Genomic DNA, 22831 nt, shown 5'->3' on the forward strand with positions numbered 1-22831 from the left:
CCGCCCATCCACAGGCTGCAGTTCACATGTGCCATACAGCTGGTCTCGAAAAAAGACCCTTGCCCATACTTTTCCGGTAGCAGATACCCCATTATCCCGCAAAGGAAATTGCTACGCTTACGCGAGCCATGACAGCGATTTGGAGATCAAAATTAAGACCCGCAACCACGGCACCTACTGGGCACAAATTGTCAGCAGGTCTCAGCCAAAGATGTTCTAGGCCCCTGAACAGCTTGCCAACCAGCAATCCAAATAACCGAACGCCATGACCGGGTCCCTGCTGTCGGCAGTATAAGAGCTATTCTTACGCCAGACTAGATGAATTGCAAGCCCTTGAAGAACACACGTCTAATAATGATCTTCCCTGTGAACTCGACCAGCATCATGCCTGGCATACCTCCTGAGGCAATACTTGAAGCTCTCATCCCCGGTTATGGCTTTTTCGCCCGCCTTATTTTCAACCTCGGCAATGATATCTCATCCTCATTCTTTATTCTCATGGCGTCGTTGGCTTTTGGAGCGTATGCTGTGCCAGCGTTCCGGAGCCGGCTCCAAACTTTCATTCTAGCCTTTGCCGCGTCAATTGAGATCAGATACAATGACGAATTGTACAATAGTTCCTTGCGCTGGATTTCCAGGCGAAATAGCTTGAACAGAACGCTGCATCTCGTTGCTGGTGCAGGAAAATTCCAACCTTGGGATGACGAGCACATCGACATACGAGAGAACTCACCGAGGAAGACCATTTGCGCTTCGAAAGCAACCCGCGAGATTTCTGGACCAAACGAAAGTACTTAGAAAAACTCCCGACAGTTCGCTATACGCCAGGACCCTACCATCTTCATCATTTCACCTACAAAGGATGCTGGATCGCCTTGCGCCGTCAACCATATGAAAATATACGCGTTCCTTGGGCTGCTGATATAGAAAAGTTGCAGTTTTATGCAGCACCATGGAGGACGCAGACCCTTAAATCACTCCTTAGCGACGTACAGGAGTCCTCCGTTGAGCATGATAATCGCCGCATCGTTATAAGAAGGGCAGTGAGGTTGGGATCGAAATTCGAGTGGACGGACGAAACATTCAGGAAACCGCGCCCATTATCGACGATTATTATGGACCATAGACAGAAGAAGGAAATCATCGAAGACCTTCAGAATTACCTCAACCCTCGTACCCGCCAATTCTACCAGTCGCGGGGTTTCCCTTATCGGCGGGGTTACCTTTTGTATGGTCCGCCTGGTACAGGAAAATCAAGTCTGTGCTTTGCCCTCGCTGGTCTGGCGCGGCTCCCCATCTATTTAGTCAGTCCCAGTGCCACTGGCCTGGACGAGTGTAGCCTAGGGAGTCTCTTCCGATCTCTACCGGAACAGTGTATTGTTCTTTTTGAAGATATTGACCAGGCCGGCATTCGGAAACGCAACTCCGGTATACCCCTTTCCCATGAACACGAGGAAACAGTTGAAGACGAAGAAAGGAGTGTTCAAGAGAAGGGAACAAATGGCATCACTCTTTCTGCTATACTCAACGTTCTTGGCGGCGTGGCCGCCCAGGAAGGTCGCATTCTAGTTATGACTACCAATCACTTTGAAGACCTTGATTATGCCCTGGTGCGTCCCGGGCGCGTGGATATGAAAGTCTTCTTGGGCCACGCAGACCAGTCAGCCGTCCAAGAACAATTTCTCACAGTCTATTTAAAGCCTGTCGACGAACTTGTTATTGGAAATCGGGACTCAGCTGGTTCCATCTGTCCATTATCTGCGCCAGCCAGTCCAAAGTGGGCATTGGATGACATTGTCAATCTGAAGCCAAGTCCCTTCGGGTCGACATGCAGCGGCGGAGATTCAGAATTATCTTTTGCAGTATAAGGACGACCCGTGGTCAGCAGTGAATTGTGTCAACAACTGGCTACGCCAAAAAGGATAAGAGCTGTCGTTCCCAGAACTTTGCGGATGTCAGCCGTCGTATGGGGCAGAGTTAAAAAGAGTGGACAAAGGCCACCAAGGTATTGTGCAGAAAGGGTCAGTTTTCATTTCACAATGTCAACATAACACTTTAGACCAGAAACAATGCAACATAAATAAGAAAACATTACTCATAAGTCTTGAAGGGCGCTGATAATGTTGTCTTTCAATATACTATTACCCCATCTCAATACTGCCGAGAGATGGCGCAAGAAATCTAGAGAGCTGTCTTTCAGGGTTGTTCTCCAGGTCCCTCTGCACACCATATAGAAGTCTTCTTCACCAGCTCTCCGAAAATGCAGCCACAGTTCGTGGATTGGCCCCTTAGCGGTGATAGAAAAGGCCAGGAGTAGAGAAAGACCGGGTGTTTTGATTGTGCTCCGTGAGAGCATCATACATAAGACAGGCAGCCTTAGGCCGCTTCGATGGTAATAACCCAGGGGGAAGAGAGCGTGCCTGCTTCATTCGTGTCAATGCGATATTCTTCTAGACTTAAAGGGAGAGTCAAGCTTCTTTTGGAAGAAACATGACGTGTCAGGCGAGGCAGCCGAAGATAAACAACGCCAAGACAAACAATGCCAACGTGACTCAGTGCCAACCTCTTCTGAACAGAAGGCCCAGTAAGGCCAATTTGAGTGAACCGCCTAATCAATATCTGTTTGAAATTGATGCGAACCAGGAAATCTCTATTGCTTTTAGTTGAGTATGAGCCAGTCTCCCGACATCGTACAGTAAATCAAATAAAGGGCCACAGCTTTCACATACCCAGCACAACCAACCTCACCAATTCAAATATCGGGTCCCTGGGCCGCAATTAATGTCACGTTAGACGCGCTGTACGTGTCTATCAACTAATACCCAAGTCGTCGCCTCATATTCTTTTTGTTCTGCTCAGCAGAGCATCTAATGAATCGTTGGCTCGCTGTTTCGTGTCATTGTCAACCTTTAATCTTGGGGAGACAGCCACGGCAACGGAAGGCAACGGAAGATCATCGGTCCGGCTTTGATAGGAAAGAGGTACTGATCCGTACATATGAAAGAGAGGTGTCCATTGTTCGACATGTGTAGCTTTAGCTAGGAGAGTTGATCTAAAACACCGTTGAAAGCAGTTCCAAATATGTTATACTTGTGGCACGTTCCGGAACATACTTGCAAATAGGAACCTTCCCAACTCTTGAACTGATCAGAGCGAAGTCATTCATTTGTCAGCTCTTACGCGATAGTAAATGGTCATTATGGTTCATTTCTTCCGTTGATGAATTGCAACGAAAGGATGGCGACTGACTAAGGAAACTTTTGAAGCAAATTAGCGTACGAAACCAGTTCTTAAGAGCACCCAAAGAGTTTAGCAACATCTAAGGATAGGGTCCAACTAGGTGTAGCTGCTCAAAAGCAGGCTCCATTACACAAGCGCATTCTGTTAACTTTTAATCAACAGGACTCAATCTGCTCATAGTAATGGGCGGATATATGTAATACAAGGGACTAGAATTCTTTTTGTCTAGCTAATCTCTAGCCCCAAAGGTGTCTCCACCATAGAGAGTTGATCGCTCTGTTGATCACTCTGTTGGATGGGCTACGTTGTTAAACCTTGGTTGATCAAGTCTGGCTATGGACTATTCCAATTTCATACGGCAGTGGGGGAACGTTCCCGTATGGCGACCCATAATGAATTGTGCCTATCAAGGTCAGCGGTCGGGGATGGCAGATCAGATCCAGAATTTAGACACTAAACTAGGTCTGGATGTGCTAAACCAGAAAGGAGAAGCTCCGGAGAGTAGCTAAACCCAAACAAGCCAGTGGCCGAAAGCGGCAGGCTGCTTCGTGACTGGATCAAGAACACCTGCCCAGGTATAATAGGTTCTTATTTAAAATAAATCCCCACAGAAATTCTAAAGTAAATAGTTCAGTCTAACTATATTAAATTATTTAACTATATCTACTTAGTATAGTTCATTTCAGGGCCACAGCGTGCGGAGCGCGCGTCATAAGCAATTTATGAATTTTCTTAGTTTACAGTTCGCAAAGACTTAATCGGTTTCTTATATCTCTCGAGAGGCATTACTTACGTAAATTGCCATTCCCACTGCCGGTGGCAAGGATCTTACGAAATGTCAGCAATATTACCACATCACACTGATCAGGCTTACACAACGACATCTACATGTAGTTGCAATAATGACGATTCTCAGGAGATGTGAATACATCGTTATATTTGCGTGATTTCGCCAAAGACTTTACTAGCTCTTCGGTAACCTACACTCGATCAGGCTCATCTGACTCCGACACTCGTAAACCTTCTCCACCACCAGGCCAGCCTGGTGAATCAAACCCCTAAAGTCATCCATCGTCCGTTCTTTGCTGTTGAAGAGGGACATCATGACCAGATCACGCTCGTGGCTGTATCGGTTGTAGATGCCGTAGTCCGCCGGTAGCGGCTTTGGTGCGTCGGGGATTTCTTTGGTGCCCAGCGAGTTGTTGATGACCATTTCACCGATCAGCACGCGGGAATCAGGCGTCATCGCAGTCGTCAGGGCTTTGAGAATTTGGATGCATTCAGCGTCAGGCCAGTCATGTCTGGACAAACACATAGTCAGATCGTTGGCGAGATGTAACTGTTTTCGCCATGGAGTGAACTCACAGGATCGTATGAAGGAAATATACAGCCGCTCCAGTCACCGATTGCGGCTGGAAAAAATCCCCTGGAGTCAATTGGACTTTGCCATTCTGGACATATTCGGGCAGCTCTCTAGTCCATAGAGCCACACCTTTCTCGATGACCTCCGGACGATCTTGGACGATGAAGTTCAAATTGGGATACACTCGCGCGACGTTCATGGAGTGCGTACCTAGTTGTATTTCAGCAGATGAGTGGATGTTTGTGACGCTGGATTTATGCAGACGATGTCTACTCACCTACCCCGCCACCAACATCCACCACGATCCCATTACCGAGCGTGTCCCATGGATAATCGTAAATCATTGCTGTGCTACTTACTCGGCCTATACCTGTCATGGCCTTGGCAAAGTAGTCCAATTCCGGTCGTGGTCCAACTGTGCCGTCATCCTGTTTCACTTCCGTATTCAGCCAGTCCCAGAAGGACAGATTGGTATCATAGGCGATGTTGAATGCCGTGTTCGTGTTTGTCGCAGCATAGCCTCTTCCGGACCGTCGAATAGCTGCGGGAAGACTCTCAGTGACCTTGTAATGGCAGATCGAGCTGAGCAAAGGAGTCAGATCAGTGCAAGCCTAAAGACGTAGTTCATATTCTTACAAGACCATGAGATATGACCGAAGACTCTCATTTCTAACCAAACTTGCGGAAACGCGATTGTTGGCAAAGTATGTGTCGGAAATCTCACGAAAGATACCGATCGAAGTTAATACTCGAAGTATGCGCACTGCATGGCCGCATCAGAATATGCATAGGGGTATCGATAGATATATATCTCTCGCAGACTCACAAAGCATGCCTGCATCCACGTTAGTTTTCTGCGCCAGCTCGTCAACAGCCACTCCCTTCTCGTCGTTTGCAGCCACGAGGTCGGCAATCCGGTGCTCAGCCGCAATATGCAGCGCCCTGCTCTCGTAGAATTGGCACGAGGTCTCAATCAGCCGTATGGGTGGGCTCGAAACGAGCTCTTGGATCTTGCCAATCGCGCCCAGAATGGTTTTGTGGGCATCGTAGGAAGCTCTGGTCGGTAACAGTACGCCGTTCTCAAGGATCTGGCCCTCTGCATCGTCCGACTTCCACTGAGCGATTAGGCATTCGACTGACGAGTTTAAGATCCGAGTGGCTTCGCTCAAGTCCGCGATCTGTGTCTGAATTTTTGTATTTGCCATGTTGCACGTAGGGCGCACTGTAATTTTGGGAATTTGGGAGCTGAGGACAGAGGGATTTGCTGGACAAGACTCTGAATTATGATTTCTAACCCAATCTATGGCGATCTATAGATTGCCTTTTATTTTTCCTTTATTTTCATTCGATTCTTGTTTTTCTCCTGCGGTGATTTCTGGGATATTGAGCGTGAACGTAATACAAGTCGAGTCGCTCGCTTGTCGATGGAATCGATCATCGAACTGCATATGCATCCCGCGCAATGACGCCCCTCGCCAATAAGCGACCATCAACATGGTCGACGACCGAACCTATATGGATTCCTCACTGATTGGTAACAATATAGCATGTGGTTTATTTGGAGCCTGGAAACAAGGGCATTGAGAAAGATTTCCTCTCCAGGTTCTCCAAGTTCTCCAGCGCCAATTCTGTAATCTCTGCACACTCCTATCTCGACATCAGCAATGGGTTCTCTGGATACTGGGATTTCATTCGCAGGTACGTATATGCTTTGGTAGGATCTGTCCGAAACAACAGTCAGAAGACTAACTCCAATCACAGAGTATCTCGCCTGCAGCGAGCTCACTTTCGAGTGGGCTGACAGCTACGATACGAAGAACTGGAGCCGTCTTGCGAGCATTCTGGCCCCCACAGTCAAGGTAAAAAGATCCAAACAGCCAGCAAATGATGACCAATATACTAATCTGGACCGGGTACTGTGAAGATTCACTATGCCTCCGTCAACGACTTCAAGGACGACAAGCTCCCCGCCGCCGAGTTCGTCAAAATGATGTCCGCCCCGGAGTTCCTGGGCGACCCCTTAATCCACACCCAGCACATGATGGGGGCATTTAAATACCGGAAAATTGCTCCAGACCTCATCGAAGGCTATCACCAAATCCGCGCCGCACACCAGCGATACACGGGCCCCGATTTCCAGGAGGTCGAGGCCAAAGGACATGGACACGCGGTCATCACGCTGACTTATAGAAAGGTGGATGGCGAGTGGAAGTGGGGGGGGATAACCACGGATATCAGGTGGAATGAATTCGAATTTCACAAGATTTTCAGGTTTAAATGAAATGGAAGGCCATAGACTGTGTACCCATTTATTGAAGCGTGAAAATCCAGGGAATATTTTCTGCCTCTATTGTTGTGTCCCTACTGTGTTGCCTACTACCACTATTATCCCTACCTAGCTAGAGATGGTCATCTAGACACCTTTTTAGCTAAGTAGTGATAATATAATAGGTTATGAGCCTCTTTATCTTATTCCCCTGAGGACCTCCTACACAAAGGTTTAATTCCCAGAAGATGTGTTAAAATATTATAACTAGGCTAGTCAGTAATAGTAGATTAATATAAAAAGAAGACTATTAGATTAAGATAGATTATAAATAATCTGGTTAGCTGCATGAAGGGCTATACTACTAGAAATTAGCCCCTAGATTAATTACAATTAATTATAAGATATAAGGCTTGATGTCTACCTGAATAATTTGCTGCCTGAAACCAACCCAGTAAGATAACTAGTATAAGAAGGTTCAGGTATGCTACTCTGACTGCTCCGCTGCTATACCTGGGGGGGTGTGTTATGTCCCTACTATGTTGCCTACTACCACTATCATCCCTACCTAGCTAGAGATGGTCGTCTAGACACCTTTTTGGCTGAGTGGTGATGATACGACATCTATCATCGGACCATGTACCATCACGTATGACCACTTCTGCCTTGATGACATCAATGTTTCATTGGTTCTGACGGAATGAGCATTGACCTGTGCCAAAGAATTCGTATTAATAACGAGACAACAATCTCGTAGACTCATGTTCGTTCTACGCCATGAACAATGTATAATAATGTGAAATAATACAAGAACGAAGGATATGTGTATCTCTATACACTTGATCTCGATGACTCAAGCGTCAGATATGGATTTAGGAGGAGAGTGTGTTGCGAGCACATCTGATCAGAAGTAAGACCAACCGATGGGAGACTTCTTCATCTTACCATCTAGCCCCGTATATCTCTTGCTGCTGACCCCACAAGTGAGAGGTATACATAGGATCGGCTGCGGTAGATATATTTATCCTCCGGCTTCCAGAGTCATGTAAATCTTCTCGCGCTTCAGGAAAACTGAGCAAACGATCATGGTCGCACCGGCTGCCACAACCAAATAGTACAACGAACCGATGGAACGAACAATCGCCAGATTCACTAATTCCTTAAGGTCGTCGGACAAGTTCTGGTAAACGGGACTTTGTGAGCCCGAGAGGACAGAGCGAATTGACTGGGAATTGAATCCGGCCGCACTCAGGGGCCCGACCAAGTCATTATAGGTCAAATTCTGAAAGAGCGTTCCGGAGATAGTCAGCGCAATAACGATGGCACCAATCTGGGCGATGTTCATAAAGGCAATGGCGCTGGGGACGAGACGACCTTCGACTTTGGCCGGAGCGATCGAGTATCCAGCCTGAGACGTAGCCCCAGCTCCAATCGCAATCAGAATGGTATACCCGTAAATAGCCGAGGTGGAGGTCGTCGACTTCACTGTCGACATCAGTGCACCACCGATAATGATGGTGACTCCACTGAATAGGAACCAAGGCATGTAATACCCCAGCTTGGGCATCAATGCCCCGTTGAGGAGCATGAAGAAGACGAGGAGACAAACGAAGGGCAATAGTCGAACGGCAGCCTCCATGGCGTCATCTCCCCGGAACTGGAAGAAGAGGGGAATATAATATAGCGGAACGAACAAGGCCGCCCCGCAGGACGCGGTCAGGATATGCAGTAATACCGTGGTTCGGCGCTTCAGCAGCTCGCCGGGGAAGATCCGCATCTCCTCGTTGGTGAAAATGCAGAAGTACTGTGTCAAGCTGAAGGCAATGAGGGTTACTCCGAAGACGACGAAGACTGCAATGGTTCGTCCGTCGCCCCAAGGCCAGATGACACCACCAAAGGTGAGTGCGATGATCCATGTTGCGTAGATGGCTGTGTAGAGCACTGTCCCCAGCCAATCCATGGCGACCAGTTTCTGGAAATATGTCCGAGACGGATCTGGCTGGAAACCTGGGACCAGGAAGAGGTAGACGGGGGCGAAGACAGCACCAATGACGAGATTGATGTAAAAAGCCTGGTCTCCTTGGTCAGTAGGGGTCTGATGGTGCGATATGGGGACATACCCAGCGCCAGGTGGCAGAGCTCTGAACAAATGCACCGCCAATGACAGGTCCGAGGATGGTCCCTAGTAATCGTCAGCAAGTTATCTCTCCATCACGATTCATACGAACGAAGCTGACCAACTCCCCAGACCATCCCGTTTAGCGCCATGTAGAGAGGCCGTTGTTCGAGTGTCGTAAATATGGCGGTAAGATTGAGTCCGCTTATGGTTTGAAGACATGTTAGCACTTCTCATCCCATCTGCATAGCTCTTCATCACTCACCCCAGGTACATTCCAGCACCACCAGCACCTGCGATCACACGTCCGACTATGAGAGCATTCATATTTGGAGCCGCTCCGCAGACTGCGCTACCGACTTGGAAGATGACGATGCTCACCACCCAGAGCCATTTAACGTTCCACAATCCGTACGCTTTCCCGCTAGAATATGATGAGTTCCACAGGTTGGTTCTCGCGTTTTTCGTGCTATACGTACATGGGTAATAGCAAAGCGATGGAACCAAGAGGAAAGCCGCTGCCCAGCCAACTGAGCCTCTCGACCGCCCCAAAATTCTCGACGACAGCAGCCTGGATATCAGCGACAATAGTATTATCTAGGCCATACAAGAAGCTTCCGGTGTTGATCGCGATGGCCACCAGAGCCCACTGATCGATTCATCATCAGTCGCAGCGTAACAAATGGCCAGAATCCAAAGGGGAAAAAGCTTACACGCCAGCCTGGCATTGAGCCTTTCGTTGCTGGGCTAGTATCCTCCTCGATCTTCTTCTCATCTTTTGGTTTCGACAAAGATGGCTCAACGCCATTGGCCGAGGACATCTCCCTGGGCGCCTCTTCCAGCGCACGGTCGTCATACGACTGCAGGCGGCGAACGTCTGGAGCCTCCATTGCCTCTGAATATCTGGTGCTTCACAAAGTGAAAGAAAAGTGTAGACTGATAAGTGAAAAACATTGGCATCATTGAACAGGTCCTATATTAAATAGATACAACATTAATAAGCATTGGGGATCTAGAATCTAGAGAAAGACCGCATCTGCTGTGGAGCAAGTTGACGTAGCCGGTAGCTCTCTAGAGACTGCATCGTTTCGCGCGAGATCTACATGACCCCTTGCGCATTGTATTTGCCGTCATATTTAGCCATCGTTGAAAAAGAAAAAATTAAAAGGGGGGGGAAGGAATTGAAGCCTCATGCATTGAACTTAGACCCGGGGAGTCTTTGTTTGGCGACTTACAATGCAGCTCGATGATCGAAATCGGCCTGGGATTGGCCCCCGGTTTTAAGATCTGGCCAAACGCGAGTTTCAAGACAAGACGATGCATATTCGATGACCGAAGTCAGCCTGGGATTGGCTCGGTTTTAAGGTCTGGCCGAGCGCGAAGTGAGGGAGCATGCGCATTTGCTGGACGACCTTTTTGTCAGCCTTTTGTCAGGATCCTGTACTAATCATTTCCTGATTGCTAAGCGGTTCGAAGCAGTCAACTGACAAAGCATTGACGATGGCACTAGGTACCCGTTTTGTTGGTTAACTGAAGAGGAGATGGGACATAAAATTGTTTTGAAGAGGAAAGAAGAGAGAAGAAGATTCAAGTGCCCATCTTTCTCCATTCTGTCTCGCTAGGCAAGAAGCACCCTGACCAAACATGGCACCAAAAATTGCAATTGTATTTGTGCGTATACTGGAGCTCTTTGCAAAAAAATTCAAATCCGATTAAACTGAAGCTAATTCATCTGGTGCACTCAGTACTCTATGTACGGCCATGTGCAGCAGCTGGCCGAAGCGGAAAAAAGAGGTATCGAGTCTGCAGGAGGACAGGCCGAGATTTATCAGTAAGTGCCGTCGATACAAGTGCATCATCCAGTTGCGAGAGTTTCTTGACCGTGGTGGTATGGTTAGGATTGCCGAAACCCTCCCTCAGAATATCCTGGACTTGATGCACGCTCCACACAAGTCGTCCCATCCTATCATCGGACCAGAGAAATTGACCGAGTATGATGCCGTTCTCTTTGGAATCCCGACCCGGTATGGAAATTTTCCAGTGCAGTGGAAAGCGTTCTGGGACAGCACGGGCGCGATATGGCAAAGTGGTGGCTATTGGGGCAAATATGCTGGTCTTTTTGTTAGCTCAGGAACACTCGGTGGGGGCCAGGAGTCCACCGCCATCGCCGCGATGAGCACGTTAACTCACCACGGCTTCATATACGTTCCGCTTGGTTACAAGCCTGTGTTCCCACTCCTGACCGATTTATCCGAGGTTCATGGCGGCAGTCCATGGGGTGCGGGAACCTTTGCAGTAAGTTTCTTCTCGTTGAGACTCAAGTGTCCGCCCAAAAGATCTCAAAAATATATCCTTACAAATACATCGCTATCAGGGACCCGATGGCAGTCGCCAACCGACAGCTTTGGAGCTTTCAATTGCCGAAGCCCAGGGCAAATCGTTCTACGAGCATGTCAGCCGAGTCTCGAGCTGAGTTCCAAAGGATTGTACACTTGCCTGTGAATCCCAAGCACAGGGAGGATGGAGCGGTCTCGGGGCTGCTAAAGCACAGTATCCAAGAAGCCAACAGGTTTTGTTCCCAAATTTCGAACATCCCTAGAAGAGCCGACGGGCCTTTTGAACTGTAACAGCTCTACGATACAGCCAATCCTGGAAGTGAAGCTGAACAAGTACATAAACAATTTATAAAAACTAAAGTAAATATAGATAAAATGTTTTAAATAACTATTCTACTACTACCTATAGATGGCGAGAAATTTTCTATGACGTGCAAAGATAAATAGTCCGGAGTATGCCGGAGGAAACAATACAGTAGGTTCCCGGTCACGAGGGTGTGGAAGGGAATGGGAGAGCCGACCAAGCAGCCAAGCGGGCGGCGACGAAAGCGCCTCGAGCAGGATTGGAAGAACTCTCGCTCGCGTAGACACGACGCGCCTGTATGAGTTCGATGAATGGGCTTGGATATCTTGGAAGAAGCGGAACGAGAAGGAGAGGGTTGAAGGGAGAGGGTGGCTCGCTCGACGAGTGACACCCTACTGTACCGAACCAAAGGAGCCAATGCGGCCCGAAAGCCCTGCGCAGTGAGGCGGGTTGGGGCGAGGAAAGGTATAGAACGGTCATCATCAGATGTACATAGGAACTAGGTAGGGGCTACAGCCCACGACTCGCTGTCTTTCATAACAGAAAAGGCTCGGTAAGGGCGTTAAACTTGAATATAATAATAATAATAGGTAATCATAATAATTAGTGTAACCAAGGACCAAGTCAATCCAATAAGATTTAAGAAACAAACGTTATCCCTGCTCATCCAGATTGAATCAGTCCGAGGCTGACTCTGAGCCTTGTATGACGGTGGCTGATGAGACGCCGGGATTCTAAGCCGTGAGACTCGTCATCACGTCAGAGCCATATGCTCTCGACGGTAGGATAAGCACTAATAAATATGGCACAGTCCAGGCCGTGAGACTCGTTATCACGCCAGAGCCACATGCTCTCGACGGTAGGATAAGCACTAAATAAATATGGCAGAGGATTATGTCTGTGTCAGGAGCCGCGGTTTAAAACCCTCTGAACCGGCATCACACATGCGAGATACGAACCCCAACGAATCGTTCAGAGCTTTGTCGCCATTCCGGGTGCACGATGCCTCCAACTTCTCGCCAAATCAAGCTGCGAGCATCGTGCGACTCCTGCAACGAGGCGAGGGTTCGCTGCTCTCAAACGCGCCCCATATGTGAGCGCTGTTTGAAGAACGATATCGAGTGTATCTATGGCGTTTCTCAACGAGCCGGGAGAAATCGTTCATCCAACCCGAATCGAGGCCTGGATGTACGGAACCAACCTGCCTGGGGTCCACTGAACAACTCTCATTTCTTAGCGCATCAACCTCCGGCAGGAGGAATATTTGATGATTTCCTCCCGAATTCCTTTCCCCTGCTCGACGACCTGGCTACTGGACCGCCGAAACATGGATTCCCAGAAGCTAACATGTTTGCCGAAATGTTCGCCGCCATCTCTCCCTCACCCACACCGAATGCAAGTGAGATTCCCGCCATGGATGGCCTGGAGAACAGTCTGACAGATGCAACGTGCACTTGTGTCTCCACTGTCTTTTCATTTTTCTCTTCGAATCCTATACTTACACGGACTCATCCTGCTCCCATCGACGTATGCCTCGTCCAGGGGCGAGAGTCGATCAATATCTGCGAGCGTATGTTGAACTGTGTCAGCTCGTCTCGCCACCACTACAGCTCCCTCATTACCGTGGCCCTTCTGATTGATCGAGTCGTGGCCATATACGATAGAGCAAGGCAACATTATTACCAGACCCTCCTGGTTCCGCCATGCACTGCGGTGTCGACCAGCTCTTTGTCAGGGGTGCCTCGTTCGCCACAGTCGTCGCGAAATTCCAGATCCCCTTCCCTGGCAGGAAATATGCCAGCATCGCTGGTGGACATATCCGCCCAGGACCTATCACTATGCCTCGGGGGACAGTCCCGCGGGTCTGCATTCATTGGACAGTACCAACTGGACGAAGATGACGATGTGAAGCTGACCTTTGAAGTCGTGTTTCGCCATCTCTCCAGGATAGAGAATCTCATTAGATCCTTCAGAAACGGCATATCGGGGGAAGAGCATATGAAGTCGTCCGCCATCGAAGGCATCTCATCATCGCCTACGGAAGATCAAGAATTGGGGTATGATCGTCAGGTGTCCGTGTGTCTGGGGTTGGCAGACCTGATCGAACGACAATTAAACGTCGCGCGTAGTGGGTGGGAATCAATTTGCAAAGAATGGGAACCTTATCAATCAAATCGCAGATAAACGTTTTGTCTTATACATGGACTGCATGTACAAGCAAGTTGCGAATAGGGCGTTCCGCTGCGCACGGAGGCCTTGACACAGACAGTGGACTCTGACGAGATTCATGAATATAGATATTGAGCAACAGAATGAATTGCAGCACTTTTGTCATGGCAGTTAGCACTTTTCTCTGCTGAGGGTGCGGCTTACGTTAGATATACATATGACGGAACAACGGTAGAGATGGAATTGATGAATAACATGAGCTTGGTTCAGATAGCTAAGTGATTAACCAGAGAATAGCACTAATTTCAGGTATTTATGCAAACGAGCGTGGTGTGAGATCCTAAGCGAGTGACATCTGCAGGTGACGGAGCTTCCACACATGATCTGAGGGTCAACATACATGACCTATAATGATCACTTATCCCTGTAGCTTCTCGCATGTAATTAAATGCATTTCATTATCCTAATCCCATCTGCAACTCGGTATCGGGCGTCACGGAAACAAAAGCGCCAGCCTTGCTCAACTTCTCCGCATCCGATGAAGTCATATTATATGCATGAGCACGAGGATATCGGAGCCAACAAGTCCATAGTCATCAATTACGTCGACGAGAGGTACAGGGCCTTGCTGTCCCAAATGAAGGTGATCACATAGGCACATACACAAATAAAATACAACTAGAATTTAAATTTACTTTTTTTGTTCTTTTGATGATTATGCTTACTATATGAAGTAATTGTAGCTGGGAATTGGAGATAGCATTGTGGCCGTATCGGCTTCGCTTCCGGACTTACGCTTAATCCTCCACCGCATCGCTGCGTCCTCCGTATAGGTAACTAATGTTTACCAAGTTATGTACGTACGTTACAGTCCATTGGGCTGTTTCGGGAGGAGAGCATATGAAGTGCAGAAGACGTCCTTGGGGTCGTATCTCTCTTTGAGAGTCGTCAGTCGAGGAAGATTCGTTTTGAATATCTGCTCGGCCGGAAGCAGAAGACCTGGTCGACAACATCAGCAACGGCCATCAACCCCCCATGGAGCCACCGGGGAACGACTCACCGTCGTAATTGGAATATATCCTGACCGCGTCCAGGTCGACATCAGCGCCCTCTTCATGCTTCATGCGTTCCAGCTCGCCATCCAACTTGGCTGCGGTCTTGCTGACCCATTTCCGGGCAGGGAGATCATGTTCCGGAACACTCCACTGAGCCACAACAAAGCAGACCTGGTGAAGCCGGCGACCGGCAAAGGCCATGGAGTCCACCGGAACCTGGCCCATCTTTTCCTGGTGGGTAATTTCCAACATGATCATGCTCGGTGCCGCATCCGGGGAGACCTGGGACCGGAATTCCACGAGATCATCGGCCAGGGACTTGAGGAAGTCGACCCGCAGCGGCATGGCGAATGCGACCCCATGATACTGGCGGCGAATGCCCCAAGGAACCTTCGGCGTGAGAATGGTGTTAGCTTCGGTATACGGTCTCTCCCTGGTGGTATTGGCTATGTGCTCCAGAGCAAGTAGTGGTGCAAAAAGCACCTCGGCCTCTTCGTTCCCGCCGGGATAGAAAAGCGTGACGGTGAGCATGTTTGCTGGAGGGCCGGCAATGCTGACGTTCATGGCCGCCTTCGCCTTGTTAGTCGATGGGAATTGGTTCACAAAGTCCACCACCGCCGGTAAGGCATCCAGCTTCATCATCAGCTGACCGGCCCAGATAGGGTATGCCAAATCATATGCTTGATAGGTGAACTCAACCGCCACGCCGAAGCATTGACCAGCACCTCTCGCCGCCCAAAACAAATCCGGGTTTTCTGTCTGCGAGGCTGTGACAATTCTCCCATCCGCCAGGACCATCTTCACTGACAGCAGATTGTCCGCCACCAGGCCATATTTTCCCGAGAGCCAGCCAACACCACCTCCGAGAGTGAGTCCCCCGATGCCCGTGTTGCCCACCCGGCCTCCAACAGTGGCCAGCCCGTGCTGCCCCAGAGGGATATCGATATCCTCCCATCGACAGCCTCCTTCCGCGGTGATGGTCTTCTTTTCGACGTCGACCGAGGTCTTATTCATGGCCGTTAAGTCGATCAGAAGCCCTGTCGTCGCGGCAGACCCATTGGTTCCGTGTCCGCCGCCGACCACAGCGACCTCGAGATGCATGGCTTGGGCGAAGAGAACGGCGGTGGAAATATCCGGCGCGCACGTGGCCTTGAGGACAATTGCCTGTCATTCTATCAGTGCCGCTCTGCAGCCAGGAGCATTACTCGCTGGGACTTGCCGATCTCTTTTCCGTGTTGGGTGCCCATCTGTGCATGGCTGCATCATACTCTGCCGTACCAGGGGTGAGCACGCTCGAGTCTTTGACAGCGGCCTGGAGTGCTTCAGCTGCCAAAGACACGATGTTCCTGCTGACGTCCATCGTCAATAGAATAAATCTAGCCTAACCAAGTTCGGTTGAACGTATTTTCTGATTGGTATGGATGGTTGAACAGTCTGAACGCTCTCTATTATTATGGCGATAAGAGGGAGAACACTGTTTATTCTACACCATATGTGTCATGGTTGAGGAAAATGGCATGATCATTTTGCTTCGTCTGGGAGTTGTACCGGATATACTCGGTCATCGAGACCCGTTTCGATCACCGATAGTGTTGTGGTGGGCAAACCCTAATGTGGTCCTCCATCATGGTCTCTCGTGTTGGCACAGGGTACGCTGCGCGGAGTATTCCTAAACTCGGATTAACTACTGCTCAGCAATCATCACCATTGTCCTGTGGATGCTCCGGCCATCTGCTCCAGCCATCTTCCGCCCGAAAGAGGATGGGGCAGCAACCGGCACAACGATGGCGTACGCTGTCATCCACTAACCCGAGATAAGAGAGGAGATAAGACAGTACTTTTCATCAACTCGAATGATTAGCGACACCAGGGTGGCTTGTTATTGGCGATATTCGATGCCCGTCACCCGCCGCGGATACGTCGCGCAGAAAGGAACTATCATAGGCAGTGGGTGAGATTTAAGTATGAAAGTATAACCTGATGAAGGTATGGATCCAGATGCGTAGGCATGAAGATGGATTGTGTCTACGCCTCGAGAGGTGGTGGGCAACGCGTTAGCGTGGATAGTACTGACTCCGTAGACTCATCGGAGCTGGCCAATCAGGTGGCAGGCCTCAGTGACACCCATATCAGCTCGAAGTGGACTCTGAAAATGACCGGCACGGAAGATGTCCGAGAACACCCGGGCTTGACTGTAGACGGTATTGGATTTGGGGTTGTCTGTGTTCCATCTGGGCAACGAGAGTGATTTTAGTGCGGCGGTGATGTTCGAATAGCCGTACCGTGCGTCTGCTAAGCGATAAAGTCGGCCAGCAGAGAAATTTCAGGTGAACAAAGATGACCCACCTTTGCGATTTCTATATCTCCCTCATTCTGGCTGGTCTCTCGTAGGAACACCTGGTCTCGCTCCAGAGTCTTCCTACTCTTGGCGCCTCGTTGTTTCCCATTCCGATTGGAAAGTGTATTTACACGTCACTCCCAGCCGCTCACCTCGACCGCAAGGATGGCCCCGGGTGCACTCAATTTTCTTCTCACAGCAGCCATTGCAAGAAGACCGATACTTCTTTTGCCCCATAGAAGGAGGCATGGATGTGTCGGTTTTGTCATTCATGGCTATGGTAAAGGAGGAAACTTGGTTCATTATGAAAGGCAACCCCCCGTTATAGCTGGAGGATTCTAGAGAACTCCACAGGGGCCAATATACCGCTGCCATCAGCTCAATCTCGAGTTATAGCAACCATAAACGCGGGTACAGCAATTCAGGGCCTTTCCAAGTATGTTGATATTTGTCGCATAGGATTCCGATTCCGCCAGGATGCAGCCGTCGTCCACCCATCCATACGGGGTGGTGCTGGATATGTAGCTCCTGCCCTGTGACATTCTGGGTGTATGGTATCTGGAGCTCATGGTAGTCCCAGCTGTGGACTCCGTGCCGCCAACTGCCCAGGTCCAACTTCCTTGATATCAGCATGCAGACCCGGGTTCCTTCCCCTCCGGTTTCCGTGGCCTTTGGGTATAGCAGTTGGTGCGTCTGGTTCGCTGGGTGGTGGGTGGTTCCTTGGTATGGGTTGTCCCATGGTTCCTGGATCGCGATCACGTCTGCCTCGAGCACCTCCTTGGTGCGAAGAAAGGGGGCCATGACCTTGTCTTTGGATCGGTGCGTGTTGTATTGGAGTACCTGTAAAGGTTTCTTATTCATTGCGTTGGTTGGTTGGCAGGTTTCCTGTTGACTTCATGTGCCCTATTGGTTGGTTCTCTTTCCCAGCTGATATCCCCTTCGCCTTGCGTTTTACCGATCCCCGTTCCGCACTGGTATCATTGGAGCTTCGCACCGTTAAGGCCATTGAGTTCGTTGTTGTGGATGGCGCGTATTCGCTGGTGGTTCCCCCTGCTAATTCATCGTCGTCTTCGTCTGAGGAGGAGGGGCCTGAGTGGTTTCGCTTGGTTGACCGGTCGTCCATTTCGTGAAGAACCCATCTGGTGCTTTCCTTATTCAAGCTAACCGCCGGTCCGGGCTTTGGGGCCAGGATGAGTTGTCCTGTCCCCTCTGCCGCCGTGTCCGTTTGGCTAGCTTGGAGGGCCTTCTCCAGCAGCCGTCGGCTGCGCTTGATGTTCATTGTTTTACGCGCCGCTGCTCGCGTTGGTGCCGACCTGGCCACGGCCTTGCTAACCGCGTTCTTTTTCATCACCCTCATCGCCGGCTCTGGTGCCTTGGCCGTTGGTGGCCGGCTTGAGTCCCCCAGTTGCGATGCTTTGTTCCCCATTGCTGGAACTCTGCATCATTTCCACGTCTTCTGGCTCTGAGTCGCTATCCCCAGAGCCAGAGGCTGTTTCAGCAGTTCCAGAGGCACTTTGGGTCCCTGAGAGCACCGATTCAGCGAGGTAGGCTGGTATCCGATGATACCGCTGTCGGTGCTTTGCCGCTTCTTGTACCCGTTCAATTTCCTTCCAATAGGCCGCACATTGGTGAGACCATCCTGGATGCGCGCCCCCGCAGTTGGCGCACTTGCGAGCTTGTAAAGATCCGTCCTGCTTGCGTTGACAAGCCCGAGTCTGGTGGCTTTCAGCGCAGTAGACGCAGGCGGGTGGGTTGGTGCAGGTGTTTCCTATGTGTCCTTATTTTTGGCAGTTAAAGCATTGTCGGATGCGCGCTGACCAGTCATGCAGGACCGTGGTCAAACTGTTAGAGTCCCAGATGGTCCATGAATCAATGGCCCTGTTGGCCGCTTGCGGCGTGGTGAATTCGATCACAATTGAGGATGATTTCTTACCCTCTGGGGGCGCGGTGAGCCACCCGATATGGTGGATTTGGGCATCACCCCATCCAAAGTGGTTCTCCGACAGCAACTGGTCGATAATTGACTATTTGTTATCCAGATTCATTGACTTTACCTGTACGTCGTGGACCACCACCCCCAGGTTTGGAGGCGCACCTCCGCCGACTTCCACAGGCCTTTGACCCAGTCCCTGCGGGTGTCGGGCCACCTCAGCTTCCGCTGCAGAGCGGACGCTGAGGCTCAAGTCACCTGACTTAATTGTCTGTGGATCTCGACGGCGCCATTAATACAAGACCGCAAAGGACATGCACGGATGCATTGACTGACTCCTCCTTACTGTTGGAACGTGACCCCGTCCCCTGTGGCTTAGCTCCCTTGCTTAGTCATCATCAGATAGATTTCTGGTCCCGTCCCGGGTACCATCCAATGGACAAGCATCCATCGCTTCACACTTACGTACAGTCACGGGTATTCAAGCGAATTATGCTGGATTTGTTAGCAATCTTGTCGAGAGCATATCACTTGGATCCTGGTCTGATGATCGAAAGAAAGATTTTATATATAAAGAAGATAATCTAGAATTATATTTAAATTTAAAATAGAAAATCTTATTAGTTATATACAAATTTGTGGAAATATATAGCCAAATAAGTTATAGGTTTAGATAGATTTTATATAACGTATTCAACTACCGAGTGTCAATAAGATTAAGGTCAAACAAGAATACTCATACAAATGCGAATTTTTGTTCTGTTATATCTCAACATCCTTTAAAGATAATGAGTAGATAATATATATTCTAAAATTAGAGAGGTTAACATACATAAATCTTATCATTTTTAGCTTAATCACTGGTCTAGTTTAGAGTTGCATTTGGTGTGAGTTCGGGTCCAGCCTACCAAAACCGGCACCGAATCGCACTGGATTCGGGTCCATTTCTTAGAACTCGGAACACACCCTGACCCAGTGTATTTGGTTCGGGTTTCACCGTAAAAGCCCACTACTAGGCCTAGATAGGCCTAGCTAGGCCCCTACTAACTAACCATGGTTAGATTCAGTGTGGTTAGTTTCGATTAGGTTGGATAAACAGTTAAATTTCAATGGTTTTTAGAATTTAATTTCTTATATCTTAGGGGCCTATCGAACATGCTTATATAAAATTATTATTTTCATATGAAATATATGGTAATTATCATCATACTAATCTATATCTAAAATATCGATTCGATATCTATATGGTTGAATGGGTGGTTGTCATGGGCTGACCCCATGACACGCACCGCATTGTGTATGCGGCTGTGGTCACGTGGTTCCCTGTTAGTCCGCCGCCGTGTCATCTTAGCACGAAGACAGCCTGTACCTAGTTTTCTTCCTTCTTCAGCAATTCCACTCCATTCCTTCGTGGCCTATTGGGACGGCTAGAGTAAAGCCCCGGACTGGGATATTCTAGCCCGTGATGTAGCGGGCAGGGCCCGCAAATTGCTCGAGCCCGTCTATCGGGCACTCGCGAGGTCATGTACATCCCGGACGCTGGTCACGTGACATTGTTTACCGTGCGCGTGTTGATATTTGTTCGGCCGCCGCGGCCTTAGTTAGAAGTTCCTTAGCGAGTTCTTACAGTCCAAACCTATAATATAGGTTGAATTGGCTTCTAGCCCGCGACACGTGACAGTGGTGGTTGAAAAATCATTTTTGAACTATGGTGGTTGTCAACTATCGGTCACATATATATCCACACCACTTTCGTACCAACCCATGACAAAAATAATTATTCCCTTATATCTCAGCAACCACTAGATACTTTGAATCGATGTTTTATATCTAGATAGCCTAGTATCTAGGCTATCTAGTGATATCAAAATTTCTGGAAAATCCTAGAAATTAGTGATTACTAAGCAAAATGGTGCGGGTTGGTGAAACCAAACCGATAAAACCGCAAAAACCATAACCAATGGTTTTAACCGAACTCAAATCGGTTCTGGGGTAGGGAAACTGAAACCAAAGCGATTCCCTAGGCTAGGCACCGAACCCTCACCACTGCGAGTTCGATGAGGGTTGGATTCGATTTTAGTGGTTCGGTTATGCAACTCTAGTCTAGTTACCATAATAATATAAAAATGTAGTGTAATTTTAGTACAAAAATAAAAAATAGGTATTTTAAAACCAATATGTTTATGTTACGAACATACATGCTATGTATATAAAGGGTGCGCCAACTGGTAGAGGGCGTGGCACTAGTCATGTGACCCGCAAAGGGGTTTCTACGCTGCTGAGTTGCAACGGATGAGCAACTCAGCGATTAGTTCTTGAATACAGGCATACGCACCCTTTGCCCCTATCACGCTATCTATCACCGATTTAGGCATCTCTACGGAGACATGTGTCGTAGAGGCCTAACAGTTTATAATCTACTTTAAACTTATTCTGCAGGTAGTACTACTTATATATAATATATTCTTTACATTAGGACCAATGATATAATATAAATGGTGAGATATATCAGACCAAAATATTGCATTTTGTATGGGTATTTTTGTTTGACCGCTCGGGGGTATTGACCACTCGGTAGTTGAATACGTTAAATAGAACTATAAGTAATAGATTATAGATCCGGCTAGTTAGTAATTATCTAAAGTAAAACCTTTACATTATATATTACTATTTAGCCCTAGCGGGCGACGGAAGGGTCGGTTAGTAGTCTCTGGCAGATCATTTCTGGATTTCATGTTCTAGACCAAGGAGATCGATCGGTTATGTGCCATGAGGCTTCAGCGGCGGCCCGGTGTGCTTGTATCGCCAGATACTGACCAGGTTCCGGTCCCAAATGCCGTAGTCGATTGATTGCGGCCCGCGAGTCTGAGAGGACGGTAACTGGTCCTCTTCCTTGGATACGCTTGGCCAATTCGAGGGCTCTGCATGCCCCCATCACTTCGGTGTCAAACCCCTCCTTCCCCTTTCCCAGAGGTATCTCTTGGGTCTGCCACTCGCCTCGTGCGTTCTGCCATGCAATCCCCGCTCCGCTTTGTCCACTCTCCAGCCGAGAACCGTCGGTCCACAACACGATTACACGACACTAATCCTGTACATGACTCGAAGCGTCCAAGTGACCTCGGTCACCGAGGGATTTCTAATCAATAGCGGGGAGTAATGCAGGGTTTGAGTGGGTTGCATGGAATCATCTAATTATCCCTGTTGTAGGTGAGTGTCTTGCTCCCCGAAATTTGAGTGCACCCAGGAGCAATAGTCAAAACCCTGTTTCACTCGTCCCAGCTAGCCAGGGTATTTGGTGGTGCTTTGCATAACGTCTAGCTTGGTGTGGCGATTTCTTCAGAACAGGGGATTTGGGAGGCATTATTAAGTTTTATCGCAGTCTGGGAATTTAATAATGCCAGTATCTCGAAAATGGACTATGAGCATGATCTCACGGATGAACTAAGTTATCAAAATACTGGTCGTTTATACATTCAACCCAATTCGCTTAATAATTATACATACATACATCGCTAGAAATGACGGATAATTTTGTATTGAAACCTGTTATACGGTATACTAGGTGTAGCTGGTCGCAAGTCTGCGACCACCTAAGGCCTGCGGAGCAAGCAGTATGCTAAGCAGCAGATATTCAACTAAACTACTTCAATTATTAATTAGATGCTAGGTGGCCTAGTTAGTTATAGCTGGTAAGGTAGATATCTAAATTCTACA

The 22831-nt window shown here is 48.7% G+C and overlaps 7 protein-coding genes across 7 annotated transcripts; 4 read left to right on the forward strand and 3 right to left on the reverse strand.

The window, feature by feature from the left end:
• Window positions 1–384: 384 nt before the first annotated feature.
• On the forward strand, window positions 385–1868 carry CDV56_100374 (uncharacterized protein; the record flags this gene model as incomplete). Its single annotated transcript, XM_026753993.1, has 2 exons — window positions 385–790; window positions 829–1868. 2 exons carry the CDS (start codon window positions 385–387, stop codon window positions 1866–1868), a joined length of 1446 nt encoding a protein of 481 aa, XP_026610160.1.
• A 2336-nt stretch (window positions 1869–4204) lies between these two features.
• Window positions 4205–5808, reverse strand: CDV56_100966 (uncharacterized protein; the record flags this gene model as incomplete). The annotated part of the gene is made up of 5 exons (XM_026754585.1): window positions 4205–4541; window positions 4606–4813; window positions 4881–5185; window positions 5240–5366; window positions 5430–5808. 5 exons carry the CDS (start codon window positions 5806–5808, stop codon window positions 4205–4207), a joined length of 1356 nt encoding a protein of 451 aa, XP_026610161.1.
• A 459-nt stretch (window positions 5809–6267) lies between these two features.
• On the forward strand, window positions 6268–6884 carry CDV56_101286 (uncharacterized protein; the record flags this gene model as incomplete). The annotated part of the gene is made up of 3 exons (XM_026754905.1): window positions 6268–6301; window positions 6365–6462; window positions 6528–6884. 3 exons carry the CDS (start codon window positions 6268–6270, stop codon window positions 6882–6884), a joined length of 489 nt encoding a protein of 162 aa, XP_026610162.1.
• Window positions 6885–7890: 1006 nt separating this feature from the next.
• CDV56_101539 (uncharacterized protein) lies at window positions 7891–9875 on the reverse strand (the record flags this gene model as incomplete). Its single annotated transcript, XM_026755158.1, has 6 exons — window positions 7891–8940; window positions 8990–9051; window positions 9098–9189; window positions 9251–9409; window positions 9465–9634; window positions 9699–9875. The coding sequence occupies 6 exons, from the start codon at window positions 9873–9875 to the stop codon at window positions 7891–7893; spliced, it is 1710 nt and encodes a 569-aa protein (XP_026610163.1).
• Window positions 9876–10629: 754 nt separating this feature from the next.
• On the forward strand, window positions 10630–11458 carry ALTA7_2 (Minor allergen Alt a 7; the record flags this gene model as incomplete). The annotated part of the gene is made up of 4 exons (XM_026755529.1): window positions 10630–10656; window positions 10731–10816; window positions 10884–11280; window positions 11360–11458. 4 exons carry the CDS (start codon window positions 10630–10632, stop codon window positions 11456–11458), a joined length of 609 nt encoding a protein of 202 aa, XP_026610164.1.
• Window positions 11459–12627: 1169 nt separating this feature from the next.
• On the forward strand, window positions 12628–13809 carry CDV56_102189 (Zn(II)2Cys6 transcription factor domain-containing protein; the record flags this gene model as incomplete). Its single annotated transcript, XM_026755808.1, has 1 exon — window positions 12628–13809. One exon carries the CDS (start codon window positions 12628–12630, stop codon window positions 13807–13809), a length of 1182 nt encoding a protein of 393 aa, XP_026610165.1.
• Window positions 13810–14659: 850 nt separating this feature from the next.
• On the reverse strand, window positions 14660–19165 carry CDV56_102453 (FAD-binding oxidoreductase; the record flags this gene model as incomplete). Its single annotated transcript, XM_026756072.1, has 6 exons — window positions 14660–14793; window positions 14855–16013; window positions 17692–18027; window positions 18143–18578; window positions 18639–18955; window positions 19121–19165. The coding sequence occupies 6 exons, from the start codon at window positions 19163–19165 to the stop codon at window positions 14660–14662; spliced, it is 2427 nt and encodes an 808-aa protein (XP_026610166.1).
• Between the last annotated feature and the right edge of the window lie 3666 nt (window positions 19166–22831).

This window comes from Aspergillus thermomutatus, assembly GCF_002237265.1.
Source record: "Aspergillus thermomutatus strain HMR AF 39 chromosome Unknown NODE_350, whole genome shotgun sequence".
In the NCBI taxonomy this organism is placed as follows: Eukaryota; Fungi; Ascomycota; class Eurotiomycetes; order Eurotiales; family Aspergillaceae; genus Aspergillus; species Aspergillus thermomutatus.